This window comes from Triticum aestivum, chromosome 5A (genome assembly GCF_018294505.1).
Source record: "Triticum aestivum cultivar Chinese Spring chromosome 5A, IWGSC CS RefSeq v2.1, whole genome shotgun sequence".
NCBI classification, from domain to species: Eukaryota; Viridiplantae; Streptophyta; class Magnoliopsida; order Poales; family Poaceae; genus Triticum; species Triticum aestivum.
In genome coordinates, this window is record NC_057806.1 from 697,093,956 (window position 1) to 697,116,924 (window position 22,969).

Below are 22,969 nucleotides of genomic sequence, written 5' to 3' on the forward strand. Positions count from 1 at the left end.
CAGCACTGCTTTGCAACATCGTAGCCTTGTAGACCACCAACATTGCTAGCCTGCCCCCTAACTAGCCGCAGCTCGTGCTCTTGCAGCATCGCTGATGTTCCCCTGAAGCATTGGTGACACTCCCATAGTGGTCGCAGCATTGAAAATGTTGCACCGACATGAAGGAGGCCGTCGACGACTAGTTCGCAACAGGGCCTCCTTGTACTAGGCGACATGTCGGTTGCAACATACGATGCTCATCGGAGAACCTTGGTGATGGCATGCAATAGCCCCTGTCACCTATAACACCCCCATGCATTTCACCCCCTCCTCGCAGCACCCTGGCGACGGCCTGTGAACCCTGACGGTTGTCTGCACCAACAACACCGACCCTTGCGGCATCTCCCCCTACAAAAAATCTATCAAATCCAATCACTACTATAAACCTAATAACTTTATTGATGACAACATTTCATACTTATACTTCTGCACTTGCCTTTCAAGTTAGAAACAAAAAAAATTGGCTTCTCCCAGTGGACGCATCGGCTGCCATTGGATGTGCCGCACAGATCTTAATGTGTTAACTTTTGAAACTCGTTAGCTAGGACACAAAAGCCGTGCAAAATGCATCATATTCAAACATAACCCTCCTACTGCATTGGATCAATTCTCACTTCCTCTTTCCTTTTCTTTTTATCATGGCAAATTTAATCTTTTTTTAGGTTCACATGTAAGGCAAATTTTAACATGCTCCCTCTTCCCTCTCTTTTTACATGTGAGGTAAGAAGGTTTAACTAGACCACTAACTAATGAGATCAACTGTAGATCCACTCCCTCCGTTTCTAAATACAAGTCTTTCTAGAAATTTTCACCATGGCTACATACGAATGTATATAAACGTAGTTTAGAGTGTAGATTCACTCATTTTGCTCTGTATGCGGTCCATATTAAAATCTCTAGAAAGACTTGTATTTAGAAACGGAGGGAGTATTATATAGTCTTACCTTTCATGTAAAAAGAGGGGTAAGAGGGAGCATGTTAAAACTGCTCAATTTGTTTTGTGTACACAGCAGATGCACAATATATTTTTTTTGTCTTTCAAACATGGCAATTTCATTTTCCATGTCTTTCTTGTAAGCATTTAGATCACTGAAGTAGTAATCTAAATGTTTTTATATTTCTTTACAGAGGGAGTATAAGAAAATATTTGTGCACTCGAGGGTGAGCTTTTCATTTGCTGGTTAACCTCCCCAACAAAAACGATCACCAGATATTAGGGTCCAAACTTCACTGGTGACGATGTTTCCTATTCATAGATCTGCAGCTTGCGTGAAGGGAAACGTGGTGCCATGTGCGAAACGTACAAATAGTCGTCAGACACTACAGCATACGAATATTATTGTTTTCCGTCAAAAATAAACTGCTTTACAATTGTTGCATGATATGTTTATTGCTCAGGGTTTGAAAGACACTTTTCAACAAACAACAAAGTATGATACGACAAACACCTGATTTTTACAAATATAATATGAGTAAGTACCTCTAAGGGCTAATACTTGCTGATGGTTAAAGGGTTCACCACAATCTTCACAGCACAATATCCAGTATGATACAAAACAAATATCTGTCAGCAAGCGCACATCAACCCATCAGACCATGACAAGCAGCCATATACCATTTACAAGAAACTAACTACATTAGTGGCCGCCATCAGAGCCATCATCCACTGCCTTTCCAGCGCCTCCACCGCATGACTTTGCGACCGACTCAAACAGCTGCTTAATCTCAGGTGCGCAGTGTGTGAAGGCTCGGTTCCAAAAGTTGTAGCGTGGGTTCTAACAGAGAGCAACAATGCCGCATTCATTAGTCACCATTGTGGTGATGGATTTCACCAAACATGAATAAAAATGCAATTTTTTTACAAAATACCTTTATCAGCTCGATGAAGGTGATGAGTAATCCCCAGGGGTGAGGACGGTTCACTATCAGCCGTTCTAAGAGAACCCTGGTTACCTGCTCCTGGATATGTTCCTGCAAATTCCAGTTCCAGCTCCTTTGTTAGTTAGGAGAAAGGAAACAAACTAGATTCATACTCGCTTTGCATCAACTGAAAAATACCTGGGCAGCTTCAGCAAATAGATACAGAATGATGAAGGAGAAGTAGTGTGTGTGGCTATTCGGGTAGCGCAGTTGGTTAGCAATCGCATTCAAAAATAGGTAGCGCCCCTCTGTATCCAAGTTCGTTACAAGATATCTGAAAAATTCAGTCGCTGTTTCGATCTGAAAAATATCCATTGTATTATGGTTAATCTGCTGTGCTGACGCAGATGCATTTGCCTTGTTCGCTTGCAATTGTTGCACCGCCTGAAATTTTATTTCCAAATAGCAGCTTAGAATATGACATATAACAAATAAAAGAAGCAGAATGGCAAACTCACAACAAACTAATTAAACAAAAACGAGACAGAAGATTACTGTTATCCTATATTAGAGAAAAATAAGAGAACATGTAAGACAAGAGGAAGAGGACAACCTCAAGTGTGCGGAAGAAATTTGCGGTGGTTTTTTCTTAGGAAAGAAGAATTGGTCTATGAACAAGTACTCAGAAGTAGCAAGTCCCTACTGGTAATTCCACCGCATGAGATAAAAAATATACTCACTTGGATGCCAATGTAGAGAACAAGCGAATTCATCAGAGGCACATTGTAGCGTGTCCCAGCAACATTAGCTTCATTCTGAGGCAGCACCAATTTTTGCTTCAGATCATTCAAAAAGGATGAGCCTTCTGGTCTCTGCACAATACAAGTGAAGATTCAACAATGCTGTAAAATGAGGGTCCCAGACAACGCAAGCAATTCATTAAGCATATATAAATGCCATCACCTTAAGATACTCATCGACATCAGCCTTCATATGCTTTGACTTGAGGGCACCATCGACATCTGACATGATTCGTGGAGGTAATGAAATTTCAGCTAGCAGATCAATCTGCCACAGAAACAAGAGTCAGATATTGTCTGAAATTAGGAGAATGGAAGGAACTTTTATGTCTCTTTAGATAGACCTTCAGGTTAGGAGTAGATGGGTCTGGAAGTCTCATGTTGCGCGGAAAAGCACTAAGAATGACATTGCGCATTTGAATGCAACTGGAAGGGATCACGTCACAAAAACTGAAGTGATAATCACACAGAAATTCAGGAAAGTCATGGAGTAGTACAAGCAGCACTCTCATAGTTCCTTTGTACATAAGGTGCACCTAAGTAAAACAAACACAACAGATATAAGAGGTGGCTCATAATTACTTGAACAAGACAAATGCGAAAAGTGATTGGAAAGGGGGGATTAACTGGTTCTAAAAGGTCGGCAGTTCTCAAATACGGTTCCATGAATTTGAACAGATCAATAAGTAGCCGTTGGAAAAAAGGCCACCCTTTTTGTGAATTGCCCGTCAGCAGTCTTGCCATGAAGGTTCTATGACTCACCAACTCAAGCCAAGCAAAGCTGCAACAGAACAGTGTTAATCAGATTACCAAAATATTACCAATACAGATTTCAAACAAAGTACAAATCTATAAGTGAACATTTGAGGTTTAGCTGCAGTAAAAAACCAGAAACTATCAACCACTATTACAGGATTTTGGTCTGACGACAACAAGGAGAAGCAGGCATGTGCACATAATCCAGAGAGGCTGGAGGCTGCACCAAGGGGCAGCAGCAGTATCATCTATATAGTTACCCTAGTGTAATTTTCTTTATTTTTGTCAAGTCATCTTATTATTTGATTAGTTAGATAAGACAAACACTACTAGGTGACGCCTGCTTTATTAAAAGGCATTGGGCTGGTCATCTTGACGCAAGGTCTTGTATCCAAATAAGAGCCATGCTGTTTTGCTGGCTGCTACTCCCTCCGTTCCAAATTACTTGTCGCAAGTATGAATGTATCTAGATGTATTTTAGTTCTAGATACATCCATTTCTGCGACGAGTAATTTGGAACGGAGGGAGTACTTGAAAGTGAGCACCCTAACCAATCCTGATAGCTAACCAACCTTGTGCATAACAGCCGCACAGCAAGTAGAGTACAAGGACAATTGAGTTGACCTTTTGATGTGGGACTGTGAGTTAACATTATTACATAATCAGTGCTGTACAAAAGAAAATTTTAACGAAGCACTTAGAGAAGGAAAATCTTCAAAGATACGCGGGGGGGCGGGGACTAGGATATAAAGCAAATTGAACTAACAATCTTGTATGGTGCCTAAACTACAATGATTCAGAAACATCAGATGACATAGCATGTAGATATTGACATAGGATGGGTAGATTAATAAGTGAGCCAAAAGTGATGGACAAACCTCATGCTAGGAATTCTCGAGGGTTGCAGTACATGGAATGCATTTGCAAATGCAGCCAAAACCTGATATATACCAAAAAAGAGAGTTATATTCCTCCTGGTACAATAAATAATAAACTAAAATAGTTCCTGGTACAAAAAGAATAAACTATACATAGTTAAAAACACGTGTACCTGGAAATTAGCTCCATCATGATGGAGTTCAGAAGTACTAAGGTCATTCAGCCAATTGATAAACAGCCGAAAGTATGGTCGGGGGTTAAATGAAGCTTTCTTCTCTTCAGCATCTTTCTGAATGACCCTAATTGTCACTGACAATATCTGGACACATTGAAAACAATTTAACTTCAGTACTTCCAAGTAATTTGAATGAAAGATTTTTGAAGTCCAACTTCTGAATCCAGAATTTGATTCTACATTCTTTAACTAGTATAGGGCAAAAGGTTATCACTGGTTTCTAGATACTGACCTTGGGAAGAAGGCTGCCTTTATTTGGTCCTATTTCCACTGAACAATTCTGAAGACAAATAATAAGAGGAATTAGTATCCAGGATAATAGAGATTAGAGAGCATAATCTTCTGTGCATGCCGTCAAAAAATTGTGACTTCAACTATCTTTTTGACAAACATAACTTTCCACGTTTGAAGTTATCCCCTGTGGCTAGCTATAAGCGAACTTTTTAACATAAAAGGGAGTGTGGATAAATTTGCTATAAGAAACAGTGATAGTAAAGCCCTGTGAGTGATTTGACCAAATAATCCATACTGAAAAACAACATCCGACAGTATCCAGGGCAAACAACAATTCAGCTGTACTAAAGAAACAGAATGCTACATAACTCACAGAATACATACATAAAATAAATCATTATGAACTCGAGTCCATTTCTTGAGGTACGTATATGCATCAAGTTATACAACATGTCACTGGAAAAAAATAAACGAGGGAAGAATACATGATAGGCAAATAAATCGATCACTGCATTCTGCTCCTATAAAAAGCCTGTTTATTTTCTGTTTCATTAGCAGGGACATTATTCACGTGCCAGTTCTTGCTCACAAACATAACAAGTTGACAGCTACAAAAAGAATGAACCTTTAAAAATTCCATATTCATCCTACAACAATCCTAAACCATACACGGCAGACTCCAAAGTAATACGGAAGCATGTGTACAAAATAATTTTATAGATACCTTTATCACCACAGACACAAGCTTCGAATATGAATCAATGGGGAAATATGATATATGTGATGACTGCTGAGACAATCCACCAGGAGCATTAATTTGCTCAGAGACTAGAGAGTGTGCAACAGCAAGTTCCTGATTGATTCAAAAATTGGCATGAAAGTAACAAAAAAAGTAACACACACAGACAGAGTATAATCTACGAGTAGAATAATCACCGTGAGAATTCGGAAGAAACGCTCAGTGAATTCATCTCCCTTCAGCAGGCCAATATGTTGCAACTGCATAACATAACGACTATAGGCCGCATCACTAGCATTTGGATGATCACATATTTGGCACCACTCAGAAAATAGGTGTGCAACCTGTGAATCAACCAATATAATGCATCAAACTTCCTAGCATATACAATTCATTCTGATGTGTAAAAATGGACCTTTAAAATAATATGTTACACTGATATTTTTCTACACTGTAAGAATAAAATTGAAGGGGAGCCTTGGCGCAGTGGTAAAGCTGCTGCCTTGTGACCATGAGGTCATGGGTTCAAGTCCTGGAAACAGCCTCTTACAGAAATGTAGGGAAAGGCTGCGTACTATAGACCCAAAGTGGTCGGACCCTTCCCTGGACCCTGCGCAAGCGGGAGCTACATGCACCAGGTTGCCCTTTTGTAAGAATAAAATTATGTTAACAAAACCAGATGACCGATTTAAACCAAAACCTGTACTGTGGTTAGGCACTACTTAGGTTAACTTGCATGTCCAAATTATCAAATGTAGAAATAAGGGGGTATCAGAAACACAAATAAGCATCTAAAGCCTACATATAGCAAAGAAAAATCTTACTGTTATATCCTCAAGATTCACATGAATCAAAACAAAGTTCTAGTAAATATTGCAGAATTCATAGTTTATGCTACTGAACAAGTTCCACAAAAGATACCTGGTCTTGAAAAGCAACAGAATCAGCTACAGTGGCGTCGTTAACACTGTTTTCCTCTTTGTTTGCACGGTTAGGTAGAACCTACAAATTTGCAAGACATGTTTAGATACAATCGAGTCACCAACTGCGTTTACCTACGAGACACATTGTGAACAAAAGACACCTGATAGTTGAGATCATTTTTAAATGTGAACAAAAGACACTTGATAGTTGAGATCATTTTTAAATGTGAACAAACAACACTTGATAGTTGAGATCATTTTTAAATGTGGCCTAACCTTTTTATCCTTCCCAAAAGCAAAACCAGGAGCATTGTTAGCATTATTCCTTGCAATCTCATTCACCTGTTGCATCAACTCAGGTGAACCTGGCCTCCTTGAAATCTGAAACCCAAATGTATAAGAGTGAGCCAGATTTTGAAATGTACTGAATCTGATCTCCATTTCGAGTAACTACCTTCAATATCTAGCTGTTGTCCAAAATTTGTAATTTGTTTGGCAAAAAGAAATATTTTTTGGATAGAAATATTCAATCAGAAAATACAAAAAATTGTCCTTGGTTGCCAGAGCATGCTCCTGGAGGCAAGACCAACGGGGCAACAACTGAATATATAGAGCAGCTCAGAAAATCAGTGCACCTTTGATAGCACATCAACAACATCCTGGAGTTCTGAGATACTAGCAGAGTCCTGAGTAATCAATGTCTGGACAAGTGACATGGCAAATTCTGTTGCAATCTCTGAGGAGAGAAGAAACATTTGGCAACCCAATTAATAGACGAAAATTATACAAGAGGCACAGGTCCGGTATTTGTGAGGACTATGAACACAGGAAGTACTATATACTACAAAACAAAACAATTCAACATACTGTTTCTTCCACCGTCAATTAGCTTTGCTAAATGAACATTGTACTCTTTGACATCCAGCAAATCAGAACGAATAAGGGCAAAAATGATTTCACTATTAAACTTCTTCTCATCGTCCAAATAGATTACCTGCGCACAAAAAGTTGACAAGACAATTAAAAAACTTGTCTGTGAAGTCCCCAACCTGAGAACTGTGGAACAAATCACAGCAAACCAAGAGCCCAATTGATAAACTCCGTTCCTGAGAATTAAATATCAATAGGTGATCTCTGTCGCACAAGGGTTCAAATATGCTGCATAAACCTCTGTGCCAAGTGCTAATTCCAAAACGGAACTAACGGTTGTAATTTGTATCGTTAGTACGTTGTTTATTAACTGAATATTGTTTGGCAGCCCGCTCGCTCTTATGCACAACTGCATTACACTAAATTATCTCACAAGACACAAAAAGGTCGATTCACACTCATCAAAGGTAGTCTAACATACCAGACATATTGCACACAAATGCAACTAATAAATAGAAGCATAACAAATTTAAACACGGCATTCAGATGAAATTAAGGCTCATTGATGGATATACGAGTGACATAGACCTTTGGATCAATAACAACAAACTACATTGACGTAGCACAACAAAATGAATTATGGAAAATCAGGAAAGCGAAAAAAGGCAACTAAAACAAAGGGTATATGCCATAAAGAAACATACGGAATTTGTTAGCTCCTTGACAACAAGCTTGCATACATCTCTTATCGCAACTAAGGTTGCTAGAGACCACATGACAAAACCGCTATTTGATGTGTTGTCATACAAACTTTTGAAAACCTGAGACCAAAGACACCAAGAAAAATATGTTAGAAGAACAATTGACAGAGTATTGTGAATAACAAAATGACCATGATTTACCTTTTGTGCAACAGCTAATGCAGCCTCATCCCGGTTAACACATTTGAGTAAGATATCAGGAACTTCCGCTACAACAGACTGAACAAGAGAACACAATGAAGAAGACATGTTAGTAACAATTAGATAAGGTATATGAGTCTTTAATATACTAAACAATGAAACCATGCACGGTGTGATTAACTTCACAAAATGTTACAGCGACAGATCGATGAGCTGTTTGGTTCACAGCAAATATTGCCTAAAAACACAGTGGTGCACCACACTCGATAGTTCCTACACTTCTTAGTTGCTACACGGGATGATGACATATTGTTTCTCTTGCCACAGTATTCACACCTATTGTTTTGGTTCACAACACAGGACTACAGGAGCAGTGGCAGAGGCCACACGTTGCCTAAAGTGGAAGCACTGAATTCCTACAGAGTAGAAGTAATGAGGGAAGTAATGAGGGTTAACCTGGATTTCCACATCTTTACCATCCTTCGCAATCAAGACTTCCAGCTGGAGGGTAACAACAAATCAGTTAAGCAAAACAGAGATATGTACATGGAATTGAGATTTTAAATCAGAAAGTACAGAAGGTCGGAATTTATAGTAAAGTTCAAATTATCTACACTATGAGATATATAAACATAAGAAACAAAATGAATGCAGATCGCTCTGCACCATCACAAAGACATATCAACAATGTGCCACTGACATGTGGGCCCACTTGACAACCCCACATGTACGTGATGGCATCTTCAAAATGAAACTAACCTAAATATTTCTATCTACTGTTAAATAAATAAAGAGTCTCCAACAAACCAACTACTAAAGAGTCCAACAAAAATGAAGCATGGCACAGGTGACAAAGAAGCACGTGTGGTGTGGGCAGTCTGTAGACGAAGCACAAAGTGGAGGCATATACATGCCTAGGCAGAACCAGACTAGTGAGCCAGTTTATATACTCGTATCCGAAGCGAAGAACAGGGCTGCTTTGGTTAGAAACTAAGATAAATTATCAGATGCATTCAACAAAAACTCCACATGATAATAATAAAATTAATAGAACATATGATAACAAGTCCTAAATAAAAGACAATAGAGTTACTGACTCACATGGCTAATACATTTTAAAATATAAGGTGTTTTCTGTTATTACCCAGACCTGTCTGTTATATGTTGGCCTTTGGATCATAGAATATAAATTTAGGTATTCATTCTGATAGAAAGCAGCCATCAAATCATGACAAAATTGAATGATAGTTCATGTGTTGCTGATTATCAGTTCACATATATATATCTCCAAATTTACCTTTTGTGAAACCTGTTCGTATCTCTCCATAGCATCACCAGTGCTCAAAGTATCAGGTAAACCAGATCCTAGATTGTCAGAAAATGTAGCTGGAGGTGGCGTCATAACATTTAAATCCTGGTACATGATTGAAACAGGTTTCAGAAGTCTGTCATATATCATGTACACATGAAGTGAAGAAGAAATGTTATGTTGGTCGTGACCATTATTCCACCCGCAGGTAAGTCATTAGACATCAAGGGTGGAGATGTGGATGCATCACCAATGGTTCCACCAAGCCAGCCAGAAGAGTCGCTGATCCCAACTTGAGCAGGAGAATCACTACGAGGCACAAGGTGTTCATCAATCTAGGGATAGCAGTTCGAGCAAACCACATTTCAAAACCAAAAGGTACCAAAGTATGTGTACCTAGAAAGTTGTGCAGCGCCAGGAATCAATTCCTCATACACCAGCTCTGTAGGCTGAGTTAATGTAAGTGGAGCTGTTTGAGCAGACAAGAAAGCACTGGAAGCTTGTGCTAAACTTGGGCTGTAAGCTCGAGGTACACCAAAATTGCTCGATACAGCAGCTGTACCAGAACCTGCAGCACCAACACTTTGGCCATGACTCTGCCATACATGACCAAACTCCTGAAATCAACAACACAAGATGCAGCTAGTCACATGTACAGTACAGAAACATCGTGTGTTAATTCCAATTGACAATTTGAAGTCCTGGTGCTACACCTCATATACTCGTTGTTGGGCAGGAGACTCTGCCTTGGTATGGAATACTTCAGGTACAGGGGCAAATGGACCTTGAGCATAAGTAAAAGAGTCATAATATGTAGGACCAGCTGCCTCTCTTTTCTTCCTTTGTTGTGAAAAGGATTGAGTTATTTCACCCTCAATCGAATCAACAGCCTGCAAAATGGCGTACATGTCATGAGGCAGTGAACTTGACCAACTTCGCGATTGTAGCTCATTGTTGGCAAAATGCTAATGGGGACATGCTCAGGGTGATTAGAAAAGGAGAGGAGGCAAGTTCCACAGTATGAAAGTAAATCACTGGTAGATATTGGCACTCAAATTGCTGAACTAGACTATAGAAGATCACATAATGCATGGAAACTCAAGAAAATGTGTCTAGACTTTTAAGAAACAGCAAATAAAGTATATGTTACTGTCTTGTTGAGTAGGACAAGGGACACGATAGCATGTCAAAGAGCTACCTTGCGCGCCGCTACAGACTCGATACTTGCACAGCCAAGATCCAAATTGTCGTTGATCAGAACCTGTACTACTTGCTCAAGAGTTTCGCTGTTGCTAGCAAGGTTTTGAGTAAGGCTTCGGAGATGAGACAGTAGCGCAACACGAAGCGGTTCCTACACGAGAGGGAAAAGGAAATAATATAATAGGTTGCACAAAAGATTAAAAACAATAAAAACAACCACAAGACAAAACAGAAGAACGTCACTGCTTATAGGGCTTAAAAACAAGCAAGAGGTACCTTGCAAGTAACATGGGCTAGACTTCCAGCTAATGTTCCGACCATCAAACGAGCCGAGCGATTTGCGGCACTGTAATCAGATTCCGTTGCATAATCCTTCAGGAATTAAAATATCAGTAACATAACAACAATTTCACTATGACAAAAAACTTTGAGAAAGAACACAAGGAAACCTTTAGAATAATTTCTTTTGTAGTTTTGCTTGCTATTGAGACACTTCTTTCAATGACTGGGAGTATTATCTCTTTGATAGCCTTATCCAAAGCCACACCCATGATTCTATGGAATAACAGGAGTTTATCAGCTAGTCAAATTCAAATTGTGTCAGATATTTATGTTTAGAAGCATCAAACATACTTGCTGAACTGCAACTGTGAGCCAAAAGGCAAAAGTTTTGAGCTTATTTTGAAGCGTATCTCATCATGTGGAATCAGCGACAAAAGCTGCAAACAACAGATGAGAAATTGCACAATAACATATAAAATCTAGTAACCCAGCAAAAGATGGGTGAAAATGGTAGCATGGCACACCTGAGTTAGAGAGAGTGGCGATGGCGATAGTGATACTAATGGTGTTTGTGAAGATGAGACCTGGGTCAAGGTGTGAGAGGGAACTTGCTCAGGCATCATTAGAGCAATTTTATCATCCTCCACCATACTGTTAGGAGGGAGACGAACAGGAGCAGTATACTGCATGCATAAAAAATGTGTAAATATAATAGAACAAGACTGCACCCCCTAACATGATTGAATTGATAACGCATGCCCAAGCCATCTTGACTCACCAAAGTTGGAAGGCTCAGGGTACGGGAAGTGCTATTGACCTCAGGCTGCAGGTCTACATGTTTTATTGGGGGGTTGACACCTGAAGAGACTTCTGCAGCCACTGGGGTTTGGGACGAAGCAACATCTTTGTTTGAAAAATCTGGGTTTCCCTCAACTTCACGTCCTCGATCTTTAAGAAGGGAAGTCGGTTTCACATCTTTCATGTCCACACTGAGGTTCTTAAACAGGACCTAAAATCCCACATAATAAGCGTTATAGAGTGTAACAATAGAACAAAAGATAGTCAACAAGACAGTCTAACCAAAAAAGTTGACAACCTCAATGTCAAATTTTAGATTCATCTTCAGGTTTGGTAGATTATAGATCTCAGAAAGTAGACTAAGAATTCCCATTGTCCACGGATTTGGAGGACGATATGCTATACTTGAATGGCAAGGTTCGAGAATCTGCAGAGCAAGCACTGGTCAGATACCAGGCAGCATGTTTTATACAAATGAGAATGCTGCAAATACACACCTTTGAAGTGAATGGAATTACAGCAATCATAAGTCCTCTCTCATAAGCCTGAAATGATAATTTCAAAAGGTTGTCAAGCATAATTGCTTAATACCACTTGGCAGAATCACGCCACCGATACATGCACGCAAATATAGGTAAAATGCAAGTTTTAGAAATAAATAAGACCCAAAACAAGTCAGGCATGGCCGAACGGTCTGTAGAAGGGAGGGAGAACTCAGAAACTGAACTCAGCAAAGAATATTTGGCAGAGTATGCAGTCAAAAAAGATCTAAAATGCAGAATCTGGTACAAAACAAGTACCTCCACAATAAGAGATTTCGGGTCAATTTCCTTGGCTCTTAATGTCTGGTTTCTTCCAATGGTAAATTTTCCCAACCAACTGCCCAAATTTTTTAGCAAGGAACGTTCCTCGGAACTAGATTTGATAAGATCTGATCTTAACAAAACCTGCACAGGAAAATCTTAAGGTTCAACAAGCTTGTTTTATGGTCAAGGCAGAAAAGGTAGACAAGTTAGAGTGACCACAACCTTGCAGTTCTCATATGTAGCTTTCAGCATCTCCTTACTCAAGGATCTTGAGTTAAGTTTGTCAAAGAATTTCAGGTATAAATCATGAAAATTTGGCTCGATGCTTGCCCTGCAAAGATGGACATGGAATTAGTGCTTCAACATTAGAAAAACTGGTGCAAAAAAGAGAGGAAATGAATGGGTATTGTACCTTTTCATGACCATGTACTGTGCAAACCAAGGATAATATTGTTCCTGAAGCACTTCATTAAATTCTTTCGCCTTGGCTTCCATATTAGAGGTGGATATATTGTTAATCATAAACAAGATCTTGTCCTGAACTTCAGATGGGGGAGTCTAGATGGAGAGGAAAATCAATTAGCCCAACCACATTGTGTATTCTCCCATGAGAGCACACCATGGAAAACAATAGCGATACGCCAATACCAACCTCAATTGGATTATCTCTTTGCTCCGCTGCTGCTACAAGTGTCTCAATATTTAAAGCATTTCCAAATCCCGTAGTGTAGGAATGTTGCCAGGGCAAAACTATAAAAAGGGACCAGAAAATAATTCATGGAGCAGTAGCATAGAGATTATAGAACAAATAAAATGTAATCACCACTCTTCTTGTGAAAATAACAAGTAATCAAGTCACCTGTCGAGGTATTCCGGGGGCGCAGAAAACTAGTGGAATGAGCACTATTTGACATGCTCGTAGAGTGAGCTAATGAAGGTGGAACAGTAGTCTGCAATTGAATATTTTCACAGTAGGTCAAAGAGAGACAGTTACTGGTGGCTAAGTTACACAAATAACATAAAAGAAAGAAATAAAAGATCAGACACCAGCACTGCATCCAAGCATCTCACTTTTGGAAATATGAACAGGCAAGGTAACAGGAAAGCATCTACTCCCTCCATTCCTAAATATTTGTCTTTTTAGAGATTTCAAATGGACTATCACATACGGATGTATATAGACATATTTTAGAGTGTAGATTCACTCATTTTGCTCTGTATGTAGTCACTTGTTGAAATCTCTAGAAAGACAAATATTTAGGAACGTAGGGAGTAGAAAATCTTTAATACCCCCAGATGCCTTAGAAAAGTACCTTTAAATTAAAGGCTGAATCAGCAGATGCTGAAGGAACCGAAGGCTGACTAGGTAAAATGCTCTTATTCTGAGAGGTGCCGATGGAGATCTTGGACCTGTCTCCAAGGACACTTGGTTGCCTTTGCTGCAACGGGTAAGGTGTCCTTCCTAGCTGAGTTGGAGATGTACCCATTAACTGCCATGATGGTTCAGATGCCTAAAGAAATCCAACCATGTCAATGATGAAAAGGGATTAGGTCACAGCAGAACATATCAAAACAGTAGGAAAGTGGCAGGATCTTATTATCCTGAAAATTGCCGAACAATACATTCCTGGTGGCCAATCCACCTTCAGTTCCGATTCAACAGTTGCCAAGATTATTTACCCTCATTTAAGTTTTTGTGATGATTTACCTCCATGGCTTCAATAGATGACGATCCAGAAACAAGCTGCTCCGTAGAAAGCAAGTTGCCAGCGTTGGGCTCATTTTGACTTGATGAAATTCGGGCAAGTGCTCGCTCAATTGCAGAGACCATTTCAGCATGAGTAGCTCGAAGATGTGAAATCTGCAATATGTGATTGCAGTACTGTGGCCACTCTATTACACGATCCATGAATTGTTCCAATGCTGTCGTACCAAACATAAACATCTGCATCCAAATAACACGATCAGGACTACAGATTGCACAGATCAGTGAACATATGTGGATACCAAAATAAAACAGATTTGAGCTACCTTTGAATCAACAGACTTGCGTAAGGCATCAAGAACAGCGCGTAGAGCAATCCCAAGTCCGAGGTGGGCCACAAGTTCATGTTTGATAAGGGATCCTGTTTCAAGAGATGGAATTGGATTAGACAACAGCACAATTGAGTGGAGCAGATGATGACTTTTGCGCCTCAGCTGAGCATGTTCCAGGCATATAGACTACTAATGGACTACTATAACCTTAATTCAAATCTTGATGTGGCAGAAACAAACAGAGTGTGGAACACTATTGTACATTACAGGCAACTAAACATGGATCCATAATGAAATAACGTAGAACATGTGGGCATTTTGCAGTCAGAGAGTTATCATAACCCCCATAAAAATACAATGCAACCTAAGCTTGTATTGTTTGGATAGCATCAAATAGCAAAGTAATATAAGGTCTTGATGGAAGAACATGTGAATTGTTCTAACCAAATCTAACACGGTTAAAGCCTAAAACACAGCAACCCTTTCAAGCTGTAATTTTCAAGACTGGGTAGTAGATCTGTACTTATGTGGAAAAAGATCATGTTATATCAAGTCCAGCTAAGTCACGAGCAGTTTAAGCAACAAGATAGAGAACCAGAAAACAGTGCTTTAATGAGAAAGGTAACCTCAGGTCACGATTCAATATAATAAGTGGCTTATGAAGGTGTAGCAAAGTGAAGATATACTTACCAAATAGCACAGCAGCTAGTTTAAGCTGCTTATCCGGATACTTCGTAAAGAACTTGTATTCCTCAAACAGATTTGAGATCATACAATTAAAAATTGATTGCTCCCTGGAAATCCATAACATTCATGTAATCCATTTGTCAACAACTATCAGTGCAGGAAAAACTTTGCTAGACGAGGTTGGAGAACAAACAGAGCATACTAGTTAGTGGCGTGTGTTTATCATCTCATACAACGTTGGCAAAACAAACTTTGGAGGAAATAAATGCAGTCAGTGATTCAATCAGAAAACTTCTCAAAACAATCAATGTTGCGCGGGCTGTCTATCCAAAACTGAACTAAACAAGTTAAAATAACAATAATTTCTAGAAAGCCAGATAACTAAAAGACAGGATGGTGTAATTAAATCATGTCCTACACTGTAAAAGAGACCAATAATATTGTATTTCCGTGCTTGGGTTAGCTATAATCTTGAATATCCAACACTTCAGCTTATTACCATCAGTTGCTTGTAAGTTCCTTGTGCATACAGTTTTTTGCAGTGTTTCTATGTGACTACGTAAACCACAAGTTGAGTTAAACAGGCAATAACAAGTCATTTTCAAATTGATCTCAGAAATGCACCTCTTATCTGGAGATTCTTTGAAGCGAGTGAGCATTTGTATCATCACATCAATGTTTATCTGTCCAGAAAACATCTGGTGAAAATACGCATTTGCTTCTACTTCAACATCATCTGAACCTCCCTCCGAGGTAGGTATGTCCCTTGCTACAGGACCCTGATTTCTCGATTCATACAGAGCACACAACTCCCTTAGTTCATCCGAGAGTTGGTTGGATAAGAGCTGTCCCAAGTGAGACTGGAGAACCTGCAAATGCGTGTGACAATATTTACGAGTCGCAGAAAGATAGAGCTACTAACAAATTGCAGAAGCACAATAACCAAGAATCGGTCAAACCTTTATAAAGGGAGGACAAGCTTCCCAATACGTGTCCACAACACTAAATTGAGGTTGTTCCGCGGTACCCTCTACTGCATAAGATGCGGCATTCATAGCTTCTTTCAGGAAATTAACGCAGTCCTGGGAGTCAGAGCTCAGAGTGTAAATAGGGGAAACTAAAACTTTAGATGGCAATGAAAAGACTAAATTCATTCTTTTTTACTTGTCGCTTTGGACATCAACAGTCTCAATATACTCAAGTTTAAAGAAAACAGTCTCAATATACATATTTGACCACAACTCTTTGAATCACACTTTTAACAAATACATATAAAGTATAAACATTAGCTATACACATCTGAACACAACTCTTTGAATCACAGTTTGGAAAGCATGAATACTGTACTGATTCAAAAGAGATTTTTATGAGAAGCCTAACAATAGCATTTGCAAATGAAAAATAAAGAAATTAGCCATCAAAGTGAAAAAAAAACATTGACTGCACGCATACTAGAACGAGATCTAATAAAAATGGGGGCAAGTATTGAAGAATACAATAGCAGATTTAAAACTCCTGAACGAGTATGGAAAATGGCTAAGCATGCACCATCAAGAGATAGTAATTTAGGCATATAATCATGCATATTACCTCGACAAAACCGTCCTTGTATACAGTTAACTTCTCAGTGAGCCATTTCTCAAGATGGCTATGATCTTTCCTACAAGCAGCAGCCACCAATCTAATGCTAAATGTGAATGGAGTGGACTCGAGGACAGCAGATAGGATCTGTTTCAAATGGAAATAAAATTTGGATGAATGACACACAAGATGACAAAATAGAGATAACATTACAACATTATAGTTTCAAATGGTGGCAATAACCAAATATTCTATATCAGAAGTGTATGGAATGATCATCGTGCAAGGTACACCAGCAACATTAATGGTTTCTTTCTTCAGGAAAAGCTTACTATTTGTTGTAGTTGTAAAGAGCCCAATATTACCCCTAACTTCCAGAAATAAAATTAACACTGAAGAAGTTGCAACAATAACTTTGACAACTGTCAATGTTACTGTGTCTATACAAACCTTCAGGTCGTGACACACATCCACAATTCTCAGGAGACAACTTGGATCAGAATGAGCATCAACAAATCCTCGAAGGGTGAGGCATGGGTTAATATGCCAGAGATATTTCACCACATTTCTCTTTGTGGTGTCCTTCAGAATAGCAGGAAATGCACAGGACAGCACTTCAAATTGGAGGAGATTATATGCAGTCTGCATAGCAGAGCATGGGAATTAACAGTAGTAAAATGATTGAACTGAATGTAGCTTGTTAAGTAGGACTAGAAGAATGTCATACGTTGATGTGTCCAAGACCAACAAGTAGGAGTTCAGGGCAATGTCCCAAAGGATAATCGAGCATGGACCGCACCGACACAGTGTGTCCAACTTCAGCAAGCTGGCACAAAACCTCTAGAAGGTCAAGGCAAAACCAAGCATGATTACCTGGACCAAGACTTGCAAAGTCCGGAAGTGCCTATAAGAAATTACAACTGTTAGATGTATGAATTGTACACGATCTTGTCATGAGTAAAGCCACATGTTATGAAAATAGTACCAGCAGCCTCGAACTATGTGCAAATGTAAAAATAGTAGCAGGGGCAGAAATTGCATGCTTTAAAAATGATATCTGGCCTTCTGTATTTGTCCACATTGACCCACAAACAGCATGAAGCGGAAAGGGATCCTGTATTATTCAAGAAATTTGTCAGCCAAGCATGTGTGTCTGTTGAAATGCCTGAAAATGAGCACATATATGTTTACCTTGCAAGCGCGGCCATATATATTCATCAGTAAACAGAAAGCTGCTTCATCAGGAATACTGAAACCCTCATGATCAAGGCTTTCCATAACATGCACCCAATTAGTACTTGGGGCCTACATGGGAAAGAACAACCAAGTTAAAATGCAAAAGCATGAGGCAAAGGAAAAGAATACAGCATGACGATGAGCAAGGCCTCACCAATTCGTTGATTGAATCCACAAGAACATCTGTGTTCCATGTAGTCAATTGAGGCGACTCACTCAAGTGGGTATTTCGAATAGCAGATACGAAGGTTGCATAAGTGTTATGGGCCTCTGCAAGACTATTTTGAGTGCCAATAACTGCCCCGAGCAACTTAGATATTGCCACATCATCAAGAGGCTGAAAAGTGGAAAGTATTTCCTTACACTGTGTGCTGTCAACAGTGCATCCATAACCCAACTCAGTTACTATGTCCGCCATACTTATTTCTTTCCCAATTTCAGAAAGAAGTGACTCAAAGTCATCATTTGTGCTATCCAAGTACATCTCCAAATGTCTGCAAGACACAGAAAATAAGGGGGGTAATATGTAAGTAATCAAATGGACATGAGGTGAACCGAAACGTATAGGTTTTGGCTAGTTAAAGACTAAACACCTTGAATGATTTATTGACTGAACATCATGCTGATCTTTGGGGATGGGAGCAAAAAAAGGACTCTGTCCAACTTCTAGAAGAGAAGCAATGTTACTAAAAGTATCCATATGCTTTGTCAGGCCATCGGTCTGGTGAAGGAAGACGACGATTTCATGAATTTGATCATTTGGTACCGATTGATTAGGATTCAAACACAACTTCTCAATTTGAGCAATTGCAAATTGTTGCCCTGGAACGATGAAAATAAAGTAGATGTCAACAAACAACTGAAAACAGAAGAAGCAACCCTGATACACTCAACACAGAGTTCAACTTCACCACCTACTGTTTACCTTTCAGCTTCATGCCTGAATTATCAGAATCTGACAGCGCAAGACCAATACCGACTTTCTCGGCCACTGAGAGTTCCAGTGCACTCGACAGAGTCTCAAGGAGGCCATCGGTACCAGTTTTTATCTGCATCAGTGCCTCACAGAAACAAGTGCTAAAAAACGTTTTATCCAGACAATATCTGAAAGTGGCGGATAGAAGATCATGCTTCAACTGCAAGTTTTTGGCCTCCCTGTCATTCAGCAGCACTTCATCCAAACAGACTTGGAGCAGCAAAAGACATCCATCGTGACCATAGTCAACTAACTGCAAAGGTGGAAAGATAAATATATCAGAAAACCTGCACCGAACTAGTTAATTTTGTACTTTGCTTGTACGCGGAAATGGTTAAAGCAATAAATTTCTCTCGTAAACTGCCGGGTTGTTCACAAAGGCTGCGAGTTGCTTGTGGGCATGCCTATACTGCCCGCCAACAAGACCACGCCTTGTCTGCAATTAAAGCAACTGATGCGGAGACGGAATCCCACATGCCAGCAGCGCCACGTGCTGCACTCTCAGCCCAGGTGCTGCATCGGCACATCTCATTCCCTATCCCCAAATCCTTCTACATACGTCAAATGGACAGATGGGCCGACCGCAATTTGTATGGCGAGCATTGACATGACGAGTTCAATTAGAACTAGCTCAATTAGGAACATCCAAGTGTGGGAAATGAATTCCCATTCTATTCTGCTTACTAATTACAGTATAAACGTATCTTGTCGTCTTGCGGCGCGCAAACGGTAGTGATAATATCAGAATTCCGCGAAACGGCCTCTCGGAATCAGCAGCACACCGCGTACAAGGCGGACTCCTGGGCTTAAGTGCTGACCGATTGCCAGGAATTGTAAGCTCGGGCAAACATGCCCTAGCACAAGTGCTCTGGCTTGCAGGCAGGCCCTACACCTGCATACAGAGGGCAGCCGACCAATTCATGGTCCACGGGACGCTGTGCACACCACCGATTCGGAATCTAGGTCACCCAACCCGATAATGTAGCAACGATCACCTACGGACGCACCCCCACAGTGACGAGTGAGATTAGCTGATACGAACCACAGCGTAACAGATCCGGGCGGGCGAGGGGCGAATCGGACGCGCCGAACCGGTCGGCGGGCAGCGGGGGAGCGGGTCTAGGGTTTTATATACCTGGCAGAGCTCGCGGCGGACGGACTCGCGGCCGGCGTCGGTGGCGCCCTGCAGCACCAGCCGCACCTCGGCGGCGACGCCGGGGTGGTTCAGTGGGACCATCTCGCCGGCGGGCAGCGCCGCGGCGGGCGGGGGCGAGAGCGGGGCTCGGGCGGGGGCTGGGGGTCGGCTGATGGCCTTCGCTGTTGGGTCTCCGAGGGCGAGGCGCAGATGGCGGAGGGGCGGATGGCCCTCGTGTTGTTTATAGCCGGGATCGCACCCGATCGATCGATCGAAGCCGACCGGCGTGTGTCACGCCGGGTTTGCGTCGATTTATCTTTTCCTGGCCGTCCGTCGGGGGATCGACGGCTCTGCCGGTCGCTGCTGCACAACCGATTTTGTGCCCGTCTGCAGATATGGGTGGATAGATAGGTTCGAGAGCATTCTTTGGCTTTGTGTGTGTATTTTGTGTGCATTTATTGTGTAGGAAAAAGTTTGGTTTGTTTTGTCTTTGATGAGTACAAACTTTCAAATGGATGGTGTTTTACGCACACATGTTTGTCATATTGGGTTTTCTTGCTCTTCGTGAACACCCCCCTCCCTACCCCCTATGCCGACAGAGGTATGATGGGCGGCGGTGGGTGGGAAGTCAAAGGTTGGGTAGAAGTTAGGTTACACTATGTGGCGATTCATGGACAAACGATGCGGCATTGGCGGTGAACTACCTACCGAGAGATGATGTAGTGGTCGAGGCTTCGCGAGAATATCGGCTCGTCAGAGAAGCGAGCCGGCGGATGCGGGAGGAATAGGGGATGTACACACCCTCTTTATACAAATTGGTGAAGCGGTGTCTGCTGTTGTATACACTTAAACTTGAAGTATACCAACATTAGGTTAGGGTTTATGGGTTGGTGGCCCTCGTGGCAAGCCATGTCGTGCCCAACGGGGTAGCTGTTGGAAATATGCCCTAGAGGCAATAATAAATTGATTATTATTATATTTCCTTGTTCATGATAATCGTTTATTATCCATGCTACAATTGTATTGATAGGAAACTCAGATACATGTGTGGATACATAGACAACACCATGTCCCTAGTAAGCCTCTAGTTGACTAGCTCGTTAATCAATAGATGGTTACGGTTTCCTGACCATGGACATTGGATGTCGTTGATAACGGGATCACATCATTAGGAGAATGATGTGATGGACAAGACCCAATCCTAAGCCTAGCACAAGATCATGTAGTTCGTATGCTAAAGCTTTTCTAATGTCAAGTATCATTTCCTTAGACCATGAGATTGTGCAACTCCCGGATACCGTAGGAGTGCTTTGGGTGTGCCAAACGTCACAACGTAACTGGGTGGCTATAAAGGTACACTACGGGTATCTCTGAAAGTGTCTGTTGGGTTGGCACGAATCGAGATTGGGATTTTGTCACTCCGTGTAAACGGAGAGGTATCTCTGGGCCCACTCGGTAGGACATCATCATAATGTGCACAATGTGACCAAGGGGTTGATCACGGGATGATGTGTTACGGAACGAGTAAAGAGACTTGCCGGTAACGAGATTGAACAAGGTATCGGTATACCGACGTGATCTTGACGTGAGCACATGCCTTGACGTGATCTTGAAGGTGTTCAAGATGGATCAGTCAAAGAAGGAGTTCTTGCCTGAGTTGTAAGGTATGAAGTTAAGACTTAAAGCTCGACCATGGCAGAATAGAGAGAAAGGAACGAAGGTCGTCCCCTATGCTTAAGACATAGGCTCTACAGTATGCTATGCTGTGTACCGCACCTGAAGTGTGCTTTACCATGAGTCAGTCAAGGGGTACAAGAGTGATCCAAGAATGGATCACAGGACAGCGGTCAAAGTTATCCTTAGTAACTAGTGGACTAAGGAATTTTCTCAATTATGGAGGTGGTAAAAGAGTTCGTCGTAAAGGGTTACGTCGATGCAAGCTTAACACCTATCCGGATAGCTCTGAGTAGAGATACCGGATACGTATAATGGAGCAACAATTTAGAATAGCTCCAAGTAGAACAGTTATTTGGAATAGCTCCAAATAGAACGTGGTAGCTGCATCTAGGAGATGACATAGAGATTTGTGAAGCACACATGGATCTGAAAGGTTCAGACCCGTTGACTAAAACCTCTCTCACAAGCAACATGATCAAACCCAGAACTCTTTGGATGTTGGTCACATGGTGATGTGACCTGTCAGTGTTAATCACATGGTGATGTGAACTAGATTATTGACTCTAGTGCAAGTGGGAGACTGTTGGAAATATGCCCTAGAGGCAATAATAAATTGATTATTATTATATTTCCTTGTTCATGATAATCGTTTATTATCCATGCTAGAATTGTATTGATAGGAAACTCAGATACATGTGTGGATACATAGACAACACCATGTCCCTAGTAAGCCTCTAGTTGACTAGCTCGTTAATCAATAGATGGTTACGGTTTCCTGACCATGGACATTGGATGTCGTTGATAACGGGATCACATCATTAGGAGAATGATGTGATGGACAAGACACAATCCTAAGCCTAGCACAAGATCATGTAGTTCGTATGCTAAAGCTTTTCTAATGTCAAGTATCATTTCCTTAGACCATGAGATTGTGCAACTCCCGGATACCGTAGGAGTGCTTTGGGTGTGCCAAACGTCACAACGTAACTGGGTGGCTATAAAGGTACA

The 22,969-nt window shown here is 40.8% G+C and overlaps 1 protein-coding gene across 1 annotated transcript; it reads right to left on the reverse strand.

Annotated features, from left to right (window-relative positions):
- Positions 1-1,423: 1,423 nt before the first annotated feature.
- On the reverse strand, positions 1,424-20,505 carry LOC123106092 (CCR4-NOT transcription complex subunit 1). Its single transcript, XM_044528299.1, has 51 exons — positions 20,285-20,505; positions 19,099-19,402; positions 18,767-18,995; positions 18,328-18,667; positions 18,129-18,242; positions 17,923-18,051; positions 17,665-17,841; positions 17,388-17,579; positions 16,947-17,084; positions 16,316-16,438; positions 15,981-16,225; positions 15,360-15,463; positions 14,664-14,758; positions 14,341-14,577; positions 13,946-14,143; positions 13,492-13,582; positions 13,285-13,382; positions 13,045-13,190; positions 12,855-12,963; positions 12,627-12,773; positions 12,324-12,371; positions 12,125-12,253; positions 11,807-12,037; positions 11,553-11,711; positions 11,380-11,465; positions 11,196-11,301; positions 11,023-11,118; positions 10,745-10,897; positions 10,260-10,436; positions 9,943-10,163; positions 9,738-9,855; positions 9,535-9,651; positions 8,694-8,738; positions 8,238-8,315; positions 8,040-8,156; positions 7,333-7,459; positions 7,101-7,201; positions 6,742-6,846; positions 6,464-6,544; positions 5,740-5,886; positions 5,528-5,656; positions 4,802-4,849; positions 4,507-4,653; positions 4,334-4,395; positions 3,327-3,480; positions 3,044-3,235; positions 2,863-2,967; positions 2,640-2,771; positions 2,098-2,343; positions 1,909-2,010; positions 1,424-1,814 (listed from the first exon to the last, which is right to left on the reverse strand). The coding sequence occupies exons 1-51, from the start codon at positions 20,384-20,386 to the stop codon at positions 1,677-1,679; spliced, it is 7,215 nt and encodes a 2,404-aa protein (XP_044384234.1). The 5' UTR covers positions 20,387-20,505; the 3' UTR covers positions 1,424-1,676.
- Between the last annotated feature and the right edge of the window lie 2,464 nt (positions 20,506-22,969).

What these genes read in the sequence shown, in the direction of transcription:
- LOC123106092 (XM_044528299.1), bottom strand. Translation starts at nt 20,386, where the DNA reads ATGGTCCCACTGAACCACCCCGGCGTCGCCGCCGAGGTGCGGCTGGTG. An exon ending in CATTAGCTGTTGCACAAAAG is followed by an intron (nt 8,157 to 8,237) that starts GTAAATCATGGT and finishes CTTTGGTCTCAG; the next exon opens with GTTTTCAAAAGTTTGTATGA. An exon ending in CTTTTGGGAAGGATAAAAAG is followed by an intron (nt 6,545 to 6,741) that starts GTTAGGCCACAT and finishes GCAAATTTGTAG; the next exon opens with GTTCTACCTAACCGTGCAAA.